General features: G+C 36.8%; 1 protein-coding gene across 1 annotated transcript; it reads left to right on the top strand.

Moving 5' to 3' along the window:
- Positions 1-5,362: 5,362 nt before the first annotated feature.
- Lpar4 (lysophosphatidic acid receptor 4) lies at positions 5,363-19,061 on the top strand. The gene is made up of 3 exons (XM_021627967.2): positions 5,363-5,952; positions 9,193-9,290; positions 15,216-19,061. The coding sequence occupies exon 3, from the start codon at positions 15,301-15,303 to the stop codon at positions 16,411-16,413; it is 1,113 nt and encodes a 370-aa protein (XP_021483642.1). The 5' UTR covers positions 5,363-5,952; positions 9,193-9,290; positions 15,216-15,300; the 3' UTR covers positions 16,414-19,061.
- The last annotated feature ends 1,109 nt before the right edge of the window (positions 19,062-20,170 follow it).

Below are 20,170 nucleotides of genomic sequence, written 5' to 3'. Positions count from 1 at the left end.
CCAGGGATATAGCTCAGTAGTACAGGACTTTTCTAGCTAGCAAGCAAAAGTCTGGGTTCAATCCTTAACATTCAGGCCAAACGTAAATAAAAGCATGCCTCAACTCTAAGCAATTGAAATTTATTGAGTGGTACTCAGTTATGAAGAAGAAAAGCCCATCTGTTTGAGAAACAGCTAAGAGATGGAGGAGACCCAGTATGAAGGATAGGATGAAAACAAAATCTCCCAGAGACTGCTCTCAAATCTCTTTCCTGTTCGTTCAAGGATGCAGTGTCTTAAATGAACTGGTTGGGAATCTGACCTCTTGATCCTTTCCTCCCCTTGAAACAAAAGAAGACCGTATACAAAACAATGGCTATAAGAGTCTTTGTTTTCTGAAAGGTTTCAAGGTATTTGTGAAAGACTGTGTAGCTAATTAATGCAAAGTTAGTAATTAATTGGGTCCTTTTCTCTATAACACTGCTTTGAGGTTTATATAGGCAGTATATTTCTTGCAGATTTTTGAAAGTTACTAAAACTGTTAGCTAGACTTTAATCCATACTCATAGTTAAAATCCTTTGGTATTTGTACTGTTTCTAGGGAAACTAGCATAGTGTTGCGCTGCTGGCAGTTGGGGTGAATTTACCCAGTCCTTTGATATTGTTAGTAGAAAGAAAAACTGATTTAGGTTTGGAGAGTGAAGGTCTTAAGAGTCTACTTGTTTTGATTCAAGTGTATAAATTTCCAGGTGGAACTTAGTTATATTTCAGTTGCTTTTTTTTCCTCAAACAGATAAAAAGTGAACCATATACTTCCCCAGATTATTTTGAAAGCACTTTTTCAGCTGCGTATTCGTTCTATACCTTCTGTAGCAAAAACAGCAACTCAGTGGAGCCCTGTTTTAAAGGATATTTTGAATTAGTGTGGCTGTAAACTGGGGCTATTTGGAGATCCATCCTGAAGAGCTTTCATTTTCTTCTGCCTTTCAGATACCAAAATAAGCAAAACTACAGCGTTTGCAGCATGGAACAGGGTGGTAGAGCATAAGTTTTCATTTTTGGCAATAGGACTTTTTCCCCTTTATGTGTGTACTATTTGGCTTTATACAGCCCCTTGATGTGAATTAGTATGAAGTTGTATGAAATAATAGCATGGGTTTTCAGCAGGAAAGTTTAAAAAAAAAAACAATAGTTACTTTAGTTGCTCAAGATAAAGGGTCAGGAAGAGGGATTTTGTGAATGGTAATTTGCAAATAAGGGGATATGGAACTTTGGCGCTTGAATTGGGAGAGATTAGCAATAATCAAAATGTCATGCAAACAAATCACACAAAACACCTAGGTGCCCCTGCACACATGTAGCTGAGGGGAGGCTTGGTCTTCAAATGGAGTACCAGGTGAGTGGAGGGGGGCTGCTTCTAACATGGACTCTATTGCCTGCTTTTGGATCACTTTTACCTGGCAGGGCTGCCTTGCCTGGCCTCAGGGGATGAGGATATGTGCAGTCCTGATGTGACTTGGTGTGTTGGGGAAGGTTAATATGGAGGGTATCCCTTTTCTGGGAGAAAAGCTAGAGGGGAAGGGACAAGGAGGAGAAGTGGCCAGACTGGGAGGAGGGAAGGGAGAGGGCACCCTTGGAATGTAAAGTAAATGAACTAATACAAAATTTAAAAAAGAGCTTTGTTCGTGTCCTCTTTATGTGACTCTAATATCTGGATAAGCATAGAATTGAGATAATTTTCTTGTATTTTTTATGAATTAAAATGTCCACTGATATTTGGGGTTGCTAATAAAGCCATGATGTCCTGATTTTTGTTGGATATGTTCCTATGCTGCCCTCTAGCCATCTGCTTATCAGTAACCTTCGCTGTTTGTTCGTGGAGCCTGTACTTCATACTAGGTCTGTCTTTCTCTGGTGTCTGGAGTATTTTTCAGGAAGATGAGAGAAGTCCACTGTTTTGAGAGTGGATGTTGGTGTTTCAGCTGTAGTTAAAGGAGGACTGTCGCAGGCACAGGTGCACAAGTGAGGGAGAGCAATCGTGGGTGTGTGTGAGGAAGTGTGCCTTGAAGGACAGGGCGTTAGAGTGTGTAGATGCCTAGAATGTGGGGCTTAAGTGCAGGAGGGGGTATACACTGGTGTCCGGAATACCTCAGTGGCTTACAGGCCTGTGGTACTATCTTCCTGGTGTTCAGATCTGTCTGGGCTCCAGGAATTGTTTGTCTAGACTCCACTGGTAGACCCACAGAACAGGGGCTTCCATGTTGAGAAGGCTGTCCTAAGAATTCCTATGTTGCCCACAGTGGGTGTGTGGGTGGGAGGAATCCCATGTCTGCCTGCTGGGATAGAGGGACCTTGCATCTGGAGTTCTATAAGCACTCACTTGAAGGTACACTCACTTGCAACGGGCCTAATAGGAAAGCACAGGTTTTCCCCCATTCTCTACTCTCAGATTTGGGCCTGCAGGGGCAAGTGAGAATGTGGAAAATCAGTCAGCTCAGTGGTGTCCCCTGTTTATCTCCTGCGCAGGGAGATCCTTATTTGGGGTAGCCACTTCTGTTTCAGTTAGGGAGCATGGAGGTTCCTATTAGGGCTAGCTACTACCCAGCAGCTCCCACCGCAGACCTTGAAGGGTTGGTATAGCCACCAGCTGGGAGGCTCTGGGAGGCCCATACAGCTGCCTGCCCCTGCTGCAGACCTGTGAAACCTGTATGGTCACCCACTTGGAGGTCCTGGGAAGCCTGTACAGTGGTCAGTAGTCCTGGGGCCTATACAGCTGCCCGCAGACCTGGAAGGTTAGTACAGCTGCCCCCTGGGAGGCACTGGGAGGTCCATACAGCTGCCCGCTGCTGCCCTCAGACTTGGGAGGCCCATTCAGCAGCCTGTTGGGAGGCCTATACAGCCACCCTCAGCCACAGAACTGGGAGGCCTGCCTCTGCTGTCTCAGTTACAGAGCACGGAGGTCCTTGCTTGAAGTAATGGGTACTATGAGCTGCCTCCTCTGAGGAGGGAGGCCAGTCAAGGGGAAGTCCAAGGGAGTTGACTATTCACCACTCTTAGTCCCTGGAGATATCCGCAGGTGACCTGGATCCAAATGGTCTCAGATCACAGGTTGTCCCCTCGCACCCAGGAAGCCTCAATGTAGATGTTCTGGCTCCAGCTATCCCTCTAATCACCAATTTCGGATCCTGTGTTTCTCAGATATGTTGGTTGCCGCCATCTTGGATCTCCTCAGAGGGGAGAATTGGAAATGTCCATAGTGAGAGAAACCAGAAATTATTCTAAAAAATAGAAATGAGTTTTAACCAAAGTTTAGACAAAGAAAGAGTGATAATCTGGGGGCATGTGATTATTTAAAGACCTTCTAAGAGGTCATTTTGGAGATAAATCAGAAAGATGCTTGCATCCCATAAGGAGAAATGAAGAGAGATGTGTTGGAAGACTAAGGAATGTTTATCCCTCTGAAAGATGGTGAGCATCACTACAGATTAAGACTGAGCTCAATGCAGCCACTCCTGATGAGATCTGATAGACTAAGATCAGAAGGAAGGAGAGGAGGACCTCCCCTAACAGTGGACTTGGGGGGGGCATGGGTGGAGAAGGAGGGTGGGATTGGGAAGGGAGGAGGAAGGGAGCTACAGAGGGGATACAAAGTGAATAAATTGTAATTAATAAAAAACAAACAAACAAACAAACAAACAAAAAGAAGCATCTCCACATTAAAAAAAAAAAGACTGAGCTCACTATTGCACTGAGTACTACAATAAGAATATTTCTCAATGTCTCAATGGCTCTTCACCTCACTTTTCTTTTCACTTCACAACCAGGCTCCTCCTCTCCTGTCATTCCTCATTTTCTGTATTTTATCATTTCTCATAAACAGCCTGGAAAGTTATCCCTTTTCGTTTTGTTTTACTTAAGCTCTGGTCATTCATAAAGTCCTACTCAAACCTCACATTATCTGGGAAGCTCTTTTGGCTCTAACTCTGGTGCGTTGTTTTCCTTCTCTGACCTACTGCAGAACTCCCCCCCCCCCCGTTTTTTTTTTTTATTTTAATCTGTTCGGTGTCTCACAACTCTATATGTCTTTTTACCTTCCACTGAAGAATGAAACTCTGCAGGAGAGTGACTTCATCTGTAACCTTTTCAGCCTACGGAAAGCTGGTCTAGGCCCAGTGTAAATGAGGAGATAACTTGTGATGATGTAATCAATGTTAGTGAGAGACAGAAATAAACTAACCTGAGATAGGCTGAGGGGAACAGAAAACAGGGATGTGTGTGTGGGGGTTGGGGAAAGGCTGTAGAAAAGAGATTTTTATAGTCAGTTACAAGTGTCAACTTCATAATCACTTATTAAAGGTCTAGATGGTTAGTAAGGGGAACCCCAAAACAGGTCTGAATAGACTGAAGATCAACAATCATGAAACATATTTTGTTTGGGATTTAACTTAACTATGTGGATTTAAGTTATGAAGCAGACAGAGCTCTCCCATTGCTCTGGGGACATGATTCTGCCCAGAAAAAAAAAAAAAAAAAAGAAAGCAAGTTATCCCTGCCAAGGGGTTTCATTCCTAAGAAGAGGCAGGGCGGTACTGTTGTTGTTGGTTTTGGCATTGTGTGGAGATAGAGGAGAAAAGGATGCAGCGGGTGCTGGTAGTAGGGAAAGGCTAGCAATCACTGTTCCAATAGTGAAGTTTCCACAACAAACTCAGATCAGGGTGAGGGAGGAGAAGAAAGAAAACTGGGGGGTGAGAGGGTGGAGATGAGGGGGCCGGGAGAGGGGAAGCAGTGTGGTTGACCAAGGACCAAGGCATTTCACCTCTATGATTAAGAGCTTGTCTAGGGGAGAAGTGGGGTAAAATTGAGGATAACTGCTCGCTGTGTACAGAGTGCATCTGTACTAATTATTTTACTTTTAGTAAACCTGTGAAATTTTCATGGTAATTAGACTTCTTGCCACGCAGTGATTTAAAAGAAATGACTCTCCTTTTGCTATAGAGTACCCCCTGGATCAAGTAAGGGGAGTGTTGTAAGTCTAGGAATTTAGCACACCTCCACCAGGATAGTCTGAGAGCATTTTTTTTTTTCTGGCTTAAGCAAGTTACTATGATACTGAATTGAATTTTGTTTTGGAGAGTGACAGAAATCTAATTATATGTAGTGTAATAACCATGCATTTCCGGTTCCCTTAGCGTTTTCCCTGTCCTCTACTTAATTCTTACTAATGTTGTCGGTTGTGATTGTTTTAAACAAGGAGGATCATACATTGGCGGCTCCTCCCAGTTTGGAGTTGTCTCCTCCTTCTCATTAGAATTGTAAGAGGGTAGCGGTCCTCCGGCAAAGACAGGCAGACAAGCTTTCTCTGTAAATTAATTGGTCAGGAAAGACACTTTTTATCCTGTCAAGTGGCACTTAAGCTAATTCTTGACTGTGAAACTGCTTTTCCCCGGCAATGCTCTTTAAGGAAAAACTTCTTCAGTCCACCCATTGGTGACTAAGGGAACTATGAAGCACAGGGGATTGGGCGGGATCACGGCTCCTAATAATGCCTCCTTATCCAATGAAAAGCATTTCCTATTGAGACCCCCAAGAGTTCCCCCGGGCGGCCCTCGGCTCCAGCAAGGACTTTGGGCCTTTTCTTGTGTCCTGGTTTTTAAAGGCATGCGAGCTACAGCCTTCAAGAGTCCTTAACAAAGGGAAAGAGATAAATGTAAATAAGCTCACATTTTCAGAATGAGCGGTTTGCAGTAAGGAGCTGCACCAGCCGAGTCTGCTCCTTGGGGCTGGGCTAACCTTTCCCTTTTTTTTTCTTCTTGTTGTTGTTTGTTTGTTTTGTTTTGTTTTGATTTTGTCTTTTGGTTTCTTTTTATGGATAAAAATATGCACTTCCAAAGTGCGAATTGCCCGTTTACATTTGATTAGCTAATTATCTACAGGCATGAGCACATTCTCTCATCTAGCACAATCTTTTTTGGGGTAAGTCTCTTTGAGAAAGATTTGATTTTGGCGTTTGTGGGTGGGGGATGGTGTAACAAACTTCAGCATTGATGCTTTGAGTGTTAGAGAAAAGAAGTTAGACTTCAGTTCTGAAGTACTGAACAAGGATCATCGTGTTGAACGGTTAAAAACAAACAAACAAACAAAAAACCCAAAAAAGAAAAACCAAGAATTTCTATTGTTTTGGCAATAATATTATTTCAGTGGAAGAGAGACAGGATTTTCAGGCTGTTTCATGTAAACACAGTTCTAAAGAGCTGATTCAAAATCACAGGGTAGAACAAATTAGAAAGTCTTGTCTAGCGTTATATTTCTATGGTTTACAAAAGACTGTGAGCTAACGTGGCTTTTATTATGATGAGGTTTCTTCTAGTAAAACTATACACTACATGCCTTTGATGCTTAATTGATTTATGAAGAATGTGACATTTGCTATATTGAATAATTCATGAACTTGCCCATAAAGGAAGAATCATGTTTGAATGAAAACTTAATTCTAGCAAAACATAATTTTTGATTATACATGAAATTAATTGCTGTTTGCCATGTACATGCAACACAATGTGGCATCTTTAAAACTCTGTTCTTGCATAGTCTGAATAGTTTAAATATTTTTAGTGAAAAGACTTGTTGAATCAATTAGTAATGTATGTTAGGTAATTTCTGTTTTGGGAGGAAATGGAGCAATGTAATTTATCATGATTTTTGTGTGATAAAATGACCAGAGGAACTGAATAATTAGAGTATTTCAAAGTTTAATGGTGTTATTCATTTTGCTGCTTTACCAAATTATGACATCTTTCATTCTCCTTGAGTAACATAAAAACATCAATAGTAACTTACAATCAAAATTACCCAGTGACTTTGCCACATATTTACTTTTCAGAACAAAATTCCAACAGCTTGTCCCATCAAAACTAGATTTTAAATCCCTTTGCCTTGTTAAAATGAGAAGTTGCACTCTTGCAAAGGATGAGTTCAGCTGATAAACCTCATGGCTACTACATTCTAAAGCACCTCCTGCTGCCAGTCAGAGCTGTGAATGCAAGCCCCTTTGGAACAATCAGGGCAGCCTTTCAGAATGTGTATTCTCTAAGTTAAAAAGGACTGGGAAGATGCCTCATAGCAACACTCAGGCTAGGCTTAGACAAAGTTTCATCTATTCAATTCCCTTTGTGGGAGAAAATGCACTGTTTGTTGCCCTTGCTGTGAGTTGGTCTGTGCTGCCTTTTAGTCTCTGTCTATCATCATACACAGTCTGTTCTTGGCATTCTACAGTGAGGAAGAGAAAAAAACCTACATTTGTCTATGTTGGTACTGAAAATTGGGAATTTCACAGAAGGCCACTCAGTACTGAGAATCCAGTCTCGGTTTTTAGGGGATAAACAATTGATAAGAAGGGTGCATATGTAGTCCACTGATTCTGCAGAGTTGTACTCTGGAGTTGGCTGTTAACCCCATATGGTAAGGGACAAGGTGAAAAGGTAGGAGGACTGAAGAGCTGAGACCTCCAGAATTAAAACGGATATGCCTGTTGAATAGGCGGTACAGAAGATGAGGAAGATGAGGGCATGAGGATGACTTTAGGAGGTAAACGTCATCTTGCTCTCTAATTCTAAGTCAGCTCTTCATAGTAATTGATATTATTTATTTCTGACATTCAAATAAATATATCAATTGTTGTATTTGGTATAATAAAGTTAATGACTCTTAGTACAGGCTTTTAGGGTTTTGTTTGTTTGTGTGTTTGTTTTGCCATGACAAGCAAACAGAAGTGAAAATAATTGACAGACAGGAACAGCCAGTGAAGACACTACCATGGCACCAGATGAAGGCTTCTTTCAGTCAGTGTCAAATACGGACAGTGAAAAGAAACTGAGGCCCAGAAAATAACTTCTGCTTACTGTACCATAGTTCACTTTTGATGAGGATAGTAAATCAATACCTTTATATTAGATAATTATCTGTAGGCATGAGTACTTTCTCTCATCTAGCACACTCTTTTTGGGGGTAAGTCTCTTTAAGAAAGATTTGATTTTGGTGTTTGGGGGTGGGGAATGCTGTAACTAACTTCAGTCGAAACATTGATTAAAAACCTTGGGTATTTAACCTCCTACTTTTTTCTGTATTTCAAATAAAAGAGGCTTATGTATAGTTTACATCAAGAAGGAGGTCCATAAAAGAAAGAAGTGCTAAAATCTCATTTTCTTTTCAGGCAAACCAATATAATAATATTTATTTCATATCAGCAATATTGCTCTCTAGAGGTCAATGAAAATCAAATCTCTTTAGTAATAAGGTGATCCTGTGTATTTTATGTTGTCTAATGGTTTTATTTGCTTTGTTTCTTATGTAAAGAAAAAACATTTCAAGAGAGTTGTTGGGCCATTTGGCAGCCTGCTTTGCTTTAGTTTAACTTTTGTTCAGAAGAAGGTGGCTGTACGAACCATATCAGTTTGGATTAGCAGATACTTATGCTTTACAGGTACTACAATGAGTAGGATCCAAATGTAGGTGCCACTTGTAAGAATTCAAGCACGACATCTATCTTGTTTCATATGAGTATGCTGTACAGAGCTGTGATTTTCAATATACATATATCCTATGTTAGGTATGTTTAGGAATCTTTAAGATATGCGATTTTCAGTAAGCCTGCAAATACCTAATAGTGGAAGTTTTTCTCATACAGTTCAGGAGAGGAAGAAATTTAATGGAGTTACAGGCTGGAGACAAGTCAATGGAATCCTCACCTGTTGTCCCAGTCTTCCTTCCTTTTTCCTTTTGTCCAATCATAACAGTTGTTGCCAGAAGACGAAAAAAGAAAATGAAAAAGACAACAGAAAACATGCTAATATAACTTTAGACCACCAAAGACATCTTTGTTCATTTATTTTTCTTTATGTATGTGAGTAGGAGTATTTTTATGCTCTTTTTGTCATTAGTTATCTTAAATGATTTTAAGTTACTCTTTTACATTTTAGGCTCCAGTCAATACCACTAATAAGATATGTCTGCAGCAGTGATAGATTTGGAAAATAACTGCTATCTTCAACTGCGGTATAATGAAATCAAAGACATTTATTATCAACTAGAAATAAGTTGTTTCTGATACTCTCTGCTTATATTATGTAATGATTTTTTTTTTTACATTATAGTCCTGGCATATGTTTTATTGAGAAGCTGTCTTTCTGGAACAGTATTGTTTATTTTATTCCACAGCACTCAACTGAGGAAATCTTTGGTGATCTGCCTCCAGAAAATTCATTGACTATTCAAGTCTCAGATAAATTTGGTGCCAGAATTTGGTTTGAACTAATGTGAGTACCATTGTTCAGAATTCATCTTTTTTTTCATTTTATTCTTCATTTATTTTTGTAACTAGTGATTTTATATTATTACATACCATGTGATTCAAAGTTTCAGAATAAATAAAGTAGAGGCATTCTGGTTGTTTATTATGATACCGGCAATTTCGTTGAAGATGAATGTTGATACTTTGACTCATTTCTTCTTTGTCATTAACAGATAGATGATAGACAGACAGACAGACAGACAGACAGACAGATAGATAGATATGAGGCCTGCTTTTATTCATATGATCAGAACTAGTATCCAAGCATAGCAAATAATTTGTGTTCAAACTGATTAATAATTTGTGTGTTTGGTTACAGGGATAAATCTGAGTCCTGTTGGCATTTGAGTCTTGCATAATTTGAAAATGAGATCTTTCAGGAACACCCAATAATGTTCTGTGAATGTCTGGGGCTTCTACTAAGATGAGATATTGAGCCTTAAGACTCCAGGCAATTTCATCATATTAGATAGTGCAATTTCTCTGCAGTTTTCTTAATCTCTAACTAGGTACTAAGGAAAATTCTGCTTTAGTAGTTCTGATGCAATCTTTGGTCCCATCATATTGAGCACTATACCCCAATATTCCCAAAGGGTTGTCATGTGCCATTAGGTGAAGGGTTAGTTATTTTGGTGAAAATAAAAATATGATGAATTTAGTCACTGAAGTTAAGTTTTGTTCATATTGGAGCTTCTGCCCTTTCTTGATGTCTTCAGATTAGTTGGCCACAGTGACAGAAATAACCTTAATTATTTCAGTGAAAATCAGTTTGTATATAGACAAGCTATTTAAAAAGAGGTGTTAATTGTATCAAACACATACGCTTGATATGGATCAATATTAACCAATGCATAGGAACATCAACTGGAACCAGGTGTTACTTATGCCTGTGACTTGGCCTACATTATTACCATCAGGGAAACTTATCTGTTAGCAGCCCACTTGTTTGAGGAGCAAAAGTCTAGATGTACTTCCCATTGCTCTATCAGAATGGTTTTGCATTCGCTTTGATTTACTGCTACAAGGTATAATCAAGAACACACCGGGCTTCAGTTTTCAGAAGCTTTGGCCAGAGCAAAGTGCTTTAGTGGCCACAAGCACTCTGACCTGCCCTAATGTCATGAAAAACTGGAGCAAATTTGAGCATACTACATGTGGGGGTTTTTATTTTCCTGGGCTCTGGACTGTGTTAGACAGGGAACAAAGTTAAGTCAAGGCTTTCTAGGGTATTGGGTTTATGTCAAAACTTATAATTTTGTTTTCAATAGAACTTCTGAAATTTTAACAGGCTATAAAGTATTTAATATATGTATTTATATGTATTTTATATGTATTTATATATATTATATGTATTTATATGTATTTATATGTATTATATTATATGTATTTAATATATGTATTTAATAATCCTTATAGGGAACAAAGGATTTCTTCTAGTGGTCGCCCAAATTCCAAATATGGTATATGCCATTATTATTGGGCATCAGAAAAAGAAAAAAATGGAAAAATATAGACATTATTATGAACTCCCTGAATGGGCTCTGGTAGTCAAAGAATTAAAAAAAAAATGATAGCCAGATTTTTTATTGTATAAAATATTTCATTATTGTCTAATAATTGCACAAAATAATTTTATGATATTTTCATGAATATATATAACATATTTTGATCATATTCACGCCCACCTTACTCACTCTTACACTTCTTCACATGAAGCCTTACTCTCAGGTCTATTTTAAAAAACTTTTACATTTTATTCTGTGTGTGTGTGTGTTTGTATGTGTATATGTGTGTGTACATGCATCTGAATACTATGGTACATATGGAACTCAGGACTACTTGCAAGAGTCAGTTCCTTCCTTCCACCATATGGGGATCCAAGGATTGAACTCAGGTTGTCAAGTTTGGTGTAAGTGCCTTTATCTGTTAAGCCATCTTGCTGCCTTTTTGGATTTCTTCTTGATCAAAGTCCAGCTGACCTGGTTTCTGACCAATATCAATGAAAATATGTGTATCCAACACTGATCCCTCCTTTAGTTCAGTATGTTGGAATAATTGGTTATAAACATCTTCACAAGACAATAGCCTGGAGCTCATATAGGCTATTTCTTCCGTATTTCTTCAAATATTTAAAATGTTACCTGTACATTTAGTGGACACTATGTTAAACATTTAGGAGAAAAAAAAACAGTCCTATTTCTTGAATTTTTAAAAAATTCTCTCTCATAGTCACCTCAAGAGGCAAATACTATTCTCATTTTTATAAACTGGAGCTCTATGTGGGATGTTCAATGGGGACACCTTCCGGAATTCCTCTGTTAGAAATAAATTGTGTAGTTAAGAGTTCAAACCCAAGGGGGGATCTTTTTGAGGTTAACAGAAGGATACATTTCTAATACAAAGTTATGGATACTTATAAAGATGGATGGGGACTTCTAGACATGGATAAGAGGAACAGACTTCTATAATGTTTCTTTGTGGTAGGGTTGGAACTGGCAAGCTCCTCAAAGTACTCATAAGCCCTGTTGAATCTTCCTAGCCTCAGCTGTGAGGCTCAGTGGTAATGTTTATTCAGGAAAAGAGAAAACAGTATAGCCAAGTTACAGAGTGAACGGTGTCTGAGTCAGAAATAGATCTTTCTGCTTCCAGTGCTGTATTAGGACAGGACGCCACACCCTGCCTGCTAGACAGCAAAGGTGCTGTGTGTTCAAGCAAGGGAGAGCTATGAATAGGGCTGTCGTGGCAGTTTTCCCATGCCCTCCCTTTAAGAGTGAGACTGTACTGCTTTCTTGTCTGTGGTCCTCTCTCTCCCATCGCAACAGAGTAGAACTGTCATACATTTACAGACTTCCTGCTGTGGGTATAGTGTGTATGTTCTGTGGGATAGAAAACTGAAGTTCAGTGATGGATGTATTAATCAACTTGATTTAATCACCTTATATTGAATCAATATAAATATGTATTGATTCATTTATAAATCACATTGTATTCCATAAATATAATGCAGTGATTTATGATTTTTAAATTTAGAATAATGTGAATTAACAAATAAAACAACATGATTGTATTTCTGAAAAAAAAAAAACTGAATGTAAAAGTAGGATACAAACTCAGCTATTCAGAATACGTATGTAAGTACAAAATAAGACATAGCCAGGGAACTAGTGGCACTCTGGGCATAAATATAAGCAGGGGATATAATGTGAGGGGCCTCTGTGAAGAGGTGAGAAGCCTCCTAATGTGGAATCCTTTACCAAGTTAAGTAAACTTGCTTGCAGTGTTTATTGTATAAGATAGATGCAGGCAATCATGGATGAAGTCTGGTTTTGCAATCATGGATGAAGTCTGGTTTTAATGTTGGGTTTTATAGTCTTTAAATGTATATGACTGTTAATAGGAAGTTATTTCTTTCATTGTCTTCTTGGTTTCTTCCAGCAATGATTTTATTTAATGGAAATTGTGTTCTTTTGTGTAAATGAGTCTTATGGACTAATAGACTCAAGAGATTGAGAAGTTTGGCATTATTTTTTTTCTACTACTACATTGGTGAACACAGGTGCAAACAAAAACAGAAACAACAAAAATTTGTGCCTGTAGCTATGAGCATCATTAACTGAGACTTTTGAAGGTCTTTCAGTTTCAGCTGATTGTCTTCAGAGTCCTTAAATACAGCAATTCAAAACTATCTTTTCATCTCACAAACACGGAAATCATAAGATAAAGTAGTGAGGGTGGGATTAGAGGAACCTCTGTCAAGATTCTTAATACAAAGTAGACGGCCCAGAAAAGTCCCATTTTTCTAACTCCCTCTTTCTCTTCATACCTCTGTTTATCTTTTTCTGGCACCTTCTTGCTCATCTCCTCTCTGACTTCCCTGCCTATTTTTATTTATTCCTCATCTGGACCATCTCTATTAGACTTTACTTGGTCAAAGTCACTACTATACTTTGCTTTTGTACATCAAGGTTGCTTTGGGGAAAAGTTGAACTGGGTCTATGAGGTGAAATGGCCAAGAAGAAATATGATTTTAGGTGAGTGACTTCATAAAGACTTATTGAATGGTGATTCATGATAACAGGTTCCAACTGTAACTGGGACACTGTTAAAATGATAATCCTATGTGTTTATTCCATATTATGAAAGTCATCTCTCCCTCTGGGTACTGCAGTGAGGGACTTTTTCTCAAGCTAAGTATATTTTTCTCAAGTCAGACACTTGAGGTGACTTCAATCTTCTGTATTTCTAGCAGATTTGTCATTTACTCTCTTCTCTAATGCAAACAGATGTCTGTTGACTTGTTTCCTCGGTGCCTAGAAGGGAAGAGTGAAAAAGGGAATCACTTCAGAAAACAACTGTTTGTATTTTACAACACAATCATGTGAAAACTCATTACTGCCTATGTCAGAGAACAAAGGCTACTTTCATTTCATATCTCTACTCAAAAGAATCATTCAACAGTTACTTATGCACAATGTATTTTGGGACACATTTGAAAGACAGACTAGTAGCTATCAACCCAGGAGAAAGTTGATAAAATTTCTACATGTATCTTCAAACCCTGTTGGCCTAAATATGTACACAGACAATTGAATTAATGGCTACCACATATAAAAAAAAACTGTGTTGGAAAGAAAGCCTCTAAATGACCAGATCAGATTTTGTACAAAGAGGTATGAGGAGTCTGTTCTAGCCCCAAATTTCATATCCCGTTTGGAATTTTTTGCTCTTTATGTTGAGACAGCTTCTGAATATATAGTTAAAGCTCACCTAGAACTCACTATGTAACCCATTCTGGCCACAAACTTAGAGAAATTCACCTACCTGGGCCTCTCCAAGTGCCTGAGGTTATAGGCATGATCCACCATACCCAGCTGTCATTTGTGTTTGATGAGAAAAGTTTATATTGACTAGGTCTATTTTAGCAGAGGAAGGCATTAATATGGGTGATGGGACAAGCAGTGGGTGAAGAAAAGGAACATATATATGTTAGGCTAATGGTATAGCAAGGAAGAGAATCATGTAATTCCTGAAGGAAATGAGTAGTTTGACATTTTCATCTCTTTTTTTTTTTTTGGGATGGCCATGTGATGTAACAGTGCAGAAACATTTATTTTTCACCTTGAAATTTTTTCCATACAATATATTTTAATCATATTTCTTTTTCTCTTCCAGTTTCTCTCCAGTTTCCACCTCTCACCACCCAACTTAATATTCCTTCTCTCTTTAAAAAACAAACAAAAAACACAGAGTACATTTCAATTGGGGTAGAGCAGTAAAAAAAAAATCTTAACTCACAGATTTGATTAACTAAAGATCATGTCTTCTGAGTTTCTGTTTTATAATTAAAAAGGTAAACCAATACATTGCTTTAATAGTTTATTGATAACTTTTTAGAGCTTGTGCTGGAGGCTTTATAGCTATCTGCTATCTTATACAATAAAGTTAATAATCAGAGAAGGTATTTTAATTATAGTGGGGAGTAAACAGTACACATTTGAGTAACTTGAAAAATTTATGCTTTAGGAATCAATGCTGTGATTTCTGGTCTTGAATAATTAATTCAAATCCTTTTTTAAAATATTTTGAAAGTTGAGAGAAGATCTACAAATTTCACATTAACAACATCTTTGCTATCAAGTATTTCTCTTGAATAAGTATACACCTTATTCATATTCATTGTCATGCTCTGCTTATTGTACTGTATGATTTCTCCTATATCTGCAATATATCCTTTGTAGTACATTTACATGTGGTACATGATAACAAAAAAGTACTTGCCAAGTCAAGTAGATTACATATATTTTCTTGCCTGGGTAAGTAGAATATTTTATTCCACAGAAATCTTGAAGGGAAGACAGATTGGTGACTCATTCTATTTTGTCTCCTATAGGAAGAATACATTCTCTCCTGGTTCCTAATCTCAAGAGTGGCGAACCTCTGCTGCTAGCAGGCTCCCTGGGAGAAAAAAAAAATCCATGGGTGACAGAAGATTTATTGACTTTCAATTCCAAGATTTAAATTCAAGTCTTAGACCCAGGTTGGGCAATGCAACTGACAATAATGCTTGCATTGTTGATGACTCCTTCAAGTATAATCTAAATGGTGCTGTCTACAGTGTTGTGTTCATTCTGGGTCTAATAACCAACAGTGCCTCCTTGTTTGTCTTCTGCTTCCGCATGAAAATGAGAAGTGAGACTGCTATTTTCATCACCAACCTTGCCCTCTCTGATTTGCTTTTTGTCTGTACCCTACCTTTCAAGATATTTTACAACTTTAATCGCCACTGGCCTTTTGGTGACACCCTCTGTAAGATCTCAGGTACTGCATTCCTCACCAACATCTATGGGAGCATGCTCTTCCTCACCTGCATTAGTGTGGATCGTTTCCTAGCCATTGTTTATCCCTTCCGATCTCGTACCATTAGGACCAGGAGGAATTCTGCAATTGTGTGTGCTGGAGTCTGGATCCTAGTCCTCAGTGGTGGTATTTCAGCCTCTTTGTTCTCCACCACTAATGTCAACAATGCCACCACCACTTGCTTTGAGGGCTTCTCCAAACGCGTCTGGAAGACGTACCTGTCCAAGATCACCATATTTATTGAAGTTGTAGGGTTCATCATTCCTCTGATATTGAATGTTTCTTGCTCTTCCGTGGTGCTGAGAACCCTCCGCAAACCGGCAACCCTGTCTCAAATTGGGACCAATAAGAAAAAAGTGTTGAAGATGATCACAGTGCATATGGCAGTTTTTGTGGTATGCTTTGTACCATACAACTCTGTTCTCTTTTTATATGCCTTGGTACGCTCTCAAGCCATTACTAATTGCTTATTGGAAAGGTTTGCAAAGATCATGTACCCAATCACTTTGTGCCTTGCAACTCTGAATTGTTGCTTTGATCCTTTTATCTATTACTTCACGCTTGAATCCTTTCAGAAATCCTTCTATATCAATACACATATAAGGATGGAGTCCCTGTTTAAGACTGAGACACCTCTGACCCCAAAACCTTCCCTTCCAGCTATTCAAGAGGAAGTTAGTGATCAAACAACAAATAATGGTGGTGAAATAGTGTTAGAATCCACCTTTTAGGTACGAGAACTGTCTTTCAGGTTCAGCTACAGTGTCTCATATGAATTTTTTTCTTATGCTATAAATAAGACAAACAAATTGAAGCTAATGATACTGAGAATAGATTAATGTACCAAATAGCCAGATACATTTGTTTGAACACTTATTGTACATATTCTGTTTTGTTCAGTAATTATAGGTCAAGTCTAATTACAACAACCAAAACAGATCATCAGACTCTTCTGTTGAGTTGAATTTTCATTACATAAATGGCAGGTGGTCTTGACTTTTAGTGATGTGGGGGTTACTTTAAAACTTAAAAAAAAAAAAGCATTCCAGTGATTTTGGTAATTGGGTTGGGCCTATAAATATAGAACAAATTCAGGGATTATTTAAAAATGTTTATGTTACTACTGATGTATGCTAGTACTTTTTTTGAATTATCATTGAATTTATTTTACTAAAAAAAAAACTTATTTTTGCCTAATGTTAATAAGACATATTGAGAAAGAGAAATGTGTTTAATTTTAAAGGAATGGCAAATTTTATCTAGATTTTGAAAACAGAAATAAACTGTTTGAATGAATATGGTGGGAAAATTTGGAATATAGATAATATTTACACATATATAACCACATTTAGTACCAGCTTTTAAAACATTATTTAAAAAAATAATACTAAAGTTTTCATATGAAATTGTTAATTCTGAAATTTGCCACATGTGTGCCTGGCAGGTGCAAAATGAAAAAAAAATTACAATGTCAATTGAAAAACTTTAACCAATACTTCATTAAGACTTTTACTTATCCTTTATGGGGGTGGTGACTGGCTTGTAGAAAATATTTATTCTTCATATTAAGTATTTGGGACACAGTATAGCCACAAAGCTACATTATTTGTACCCAGGTCAGGAGCAAATAGAAAAGAGAAGTGAACAAATTAATAGCAGGAATATATCTTCTAGCTTGTATCAGTAGTTTTTGAGATGGGGATTAGATAGCTGTAACTTTGAAAAGCATATTTGTTTATGTAAAATGTTGAAGCACATTGTAGCCAAGGTGCTGCTGAATTTGTGCTCAGGTTGGGAGCATATTGAAAAAAATGTGTACATTAAAAGAAACAAAAAAGAAAAAATAATAAAAAAACCCACAAAACTAGAAAAGGGGGAAAAAAAAACAAATAACAAAAAATAGTTCCTAACCCTTGCATTACTGTTTTATTATTTTTGAAGTTCTATAAACTTAAAAATACTATGCCATTTAAAAAACATTTTTAGTATAATTCAATTATAAATCTGCCAAAATTTTGTCTAATGAAGGATTGAATTAAAGAAAAAACTACATAATTTCTGAAACAAATCCTTATAAAACAATCACTTCCAAATTTAGCTGTCCATTCATGTGCATCTATAGCATTTTCAAGTGCTACAAATTTCAGATGATGCATGCCTTGGATTAAAACGCTCCTAAGAAACTGCTAAACTGGTACCAAGTTTGAGAGGCAATGAATAAAAACATCAATTTAAAATTTACAAATAGAGAAGAATCTTGTTTATAACCCACTTAAAAAACAGAAAGAAAAAGAAATCTTTACAATGTTAATTTTTCTAATGTATGGTAGATGTGCCTTAAATGTGCATCAGTGTGCTTAAAAAAATACATAGAAAATGTGGCAATTTAAAAATGCAGTGATTTTTCATGTAAATTTCCAGGAATAATACATCTTGTATATTAGAGAACTTGTGCCAGAGAGTGGTTAAATTAAAAACCACAAAACAATGATGAAATGGTAAAAATTCCAAAACAATGAGCAAATTCTTGAAATTCTTTAACTTGTTTTTCTTTCTGGTGATATGTAGGCTTAAAAATAGTAATAATAATAAAATAAAGTAAAAATCAGTGAGAACAATGCAGTTTTAACAACAGCTGAATTTAGGCTTGGGTTAGGAACTAACTGAAAAAAAAGTTGCTAAAACAATAGAACAATAGTAAAAATGAATTCATGATTTAAACTCCTAAAAATAACTATGTTATATTGTCTTGCAAAGAAAGGTAATAGTTGGAATACATAAGAGTGTAGGCTCAGTTAGACAAATGTAGGCTAAGTTAGATGAAGTTTAGTTGTTAGGTTAATATTGTAAGTTCGAATTAGTAAACAAAATACAAGAAACTTGTTTGTTTCCTTTAATTTTTTTTCTCTTTTTGTAATATTGAGATATATGTGAACTCTTTGTACTCTTAGCTGTTAAAATTATGGAATTTTAGGATTATGGTATCAAATCATTGAATTGGATGTTAACTGAATTGATATAAGATACATTTTAAAATAATTATCCTTTTGTTTAATTTCCATGTTTCATGTTGCTTTTTCTTTCATATTTCACATTGTTTTGGTTAATTTTCGTTTTTATATTTAATATAATTTGATAGTAATAAAATTGTTGATATGAATAGTATAACCAGCAAATTGTAATGAATACCTAAATATAAAGTTGAATTTATTTTACATTTATAAGCACAGGTAATCCTTCAGCTGTGATTACAACTTTCATTTAATTTTTATTAAATGCAATAAACATTTGGATTATTAAGCTATTATTCTTTGGTCAGTTATGTACTTATTCAATTCTGTTTTTCAGGCACCTGAAGGTATTTCCTTTATCTTTCCCTTTCCATCCATCTATATATATATATATGACCTCCTAGGCCAAGTCCTTAGAGATCATGGTGACAGACACTGTTTGTTTCATATCTGTTTTCCTTTTTAATCTGCTCCTAAGCTCGTACACCTGTGTTAGTATGATTGTCTAAGTTTCATTCAATCTACTTGTTTTCTTTGTAACTTTTATACCCTTCAGTATTTCACCTAGAGAAATACTGCTTCTGCCTGGTAAGAAAATGATACAGGAAACTGTGTTAATACAGTGGCAATGGGTTGTGAATGATTACCCCTTCCTTTGTCTTCTATCCATTTTATTTCTTTTGCCAGTGTTTCATCTTAGAAAGGGCATCGTATTAATTCAGAGAACTGTAAAAATTGTGCCAATGAGGTTGTGATGGGGAGAAATTACTGCTGCAGTAAATAGTAAGTCATCTGTCTGTTCAGCCTCAGCCTTCCTTGTTTCATGGTAGGACCTCAACATTGTACCTTCCTTTCTTTTTATCTCTTTTTTTTCACTAAACAAAGAAATTTATTAATATAAACATGAACTCTAAAGATTAAGAAATTTAAATGAGTATGTTGTAATAAAACCCGTAGTTATTAGAATGGTTGAAGGACAATGCAATAAAGTAGATTCCTGTGATAGAATTATATTTCAGTCAAAGTTGTAGGAACACATATGCCCAACTATGATGGATTTTAAAGTAATTTTCTTTCATTGACAACCATGAGAGACACTAGATTCATGGAAAGTAGTGCAATCAGTATTTTTCAGGCAAATCAAAACTCAAAGTCTAGAGGTTTGGAGGGAAAGAATTTTTATATTTCTGATTAGGTGCCATCAAATACAGGAACAGCTTTTTGATATTACAGTCTCCATGATCATTTTTTTTTTTTACAGAGAAAGCTAAAGCTGCCACATACTCTATTGTTCATAAGTATATAACTGAAATAATGAAAGACAGCACAGATGCGTTGAACTCAACTTCACTGTAGTGCTAGTCAATAACAAATATATGTTTTGTAGTTGCTTATGACACTCTGGACAGCTGTCCAAAATCAGTACTGGATCTGCATACACTGAGTGTTTTTGCCCCAACCCTTTCTAGCAAACCAT

The sequence above is a fragment of the Meriones unguiculatus genome, chromosome X (assembly GCF_030254825.1).
Source record: "Meriones unguiculatus strain TT.TT164.6M chromosome X, Bangor_MerUng_6.1, whole genome shotgun sequence".
In the NCBI taxonomy this organism is placed as follows: Eukaryota; Metazoa; Chordata; class Mammalia; order Rodentia; family Muridae; genus Meriones; species Meriones unguiculatus.
This window is presented reverse-complemented; position numbering and strand designations above follow the sequence as displayed.

Bases quoted from the DNA above. Each gene is read 5' to 3' on its own strand.
- Lpar4 (XM_021627967.2), top strand. From the start codon at position 15,301: ATGGGTGACAGAAGATTTATTGACTTTCAATTCCAAGATTTAAATTCA.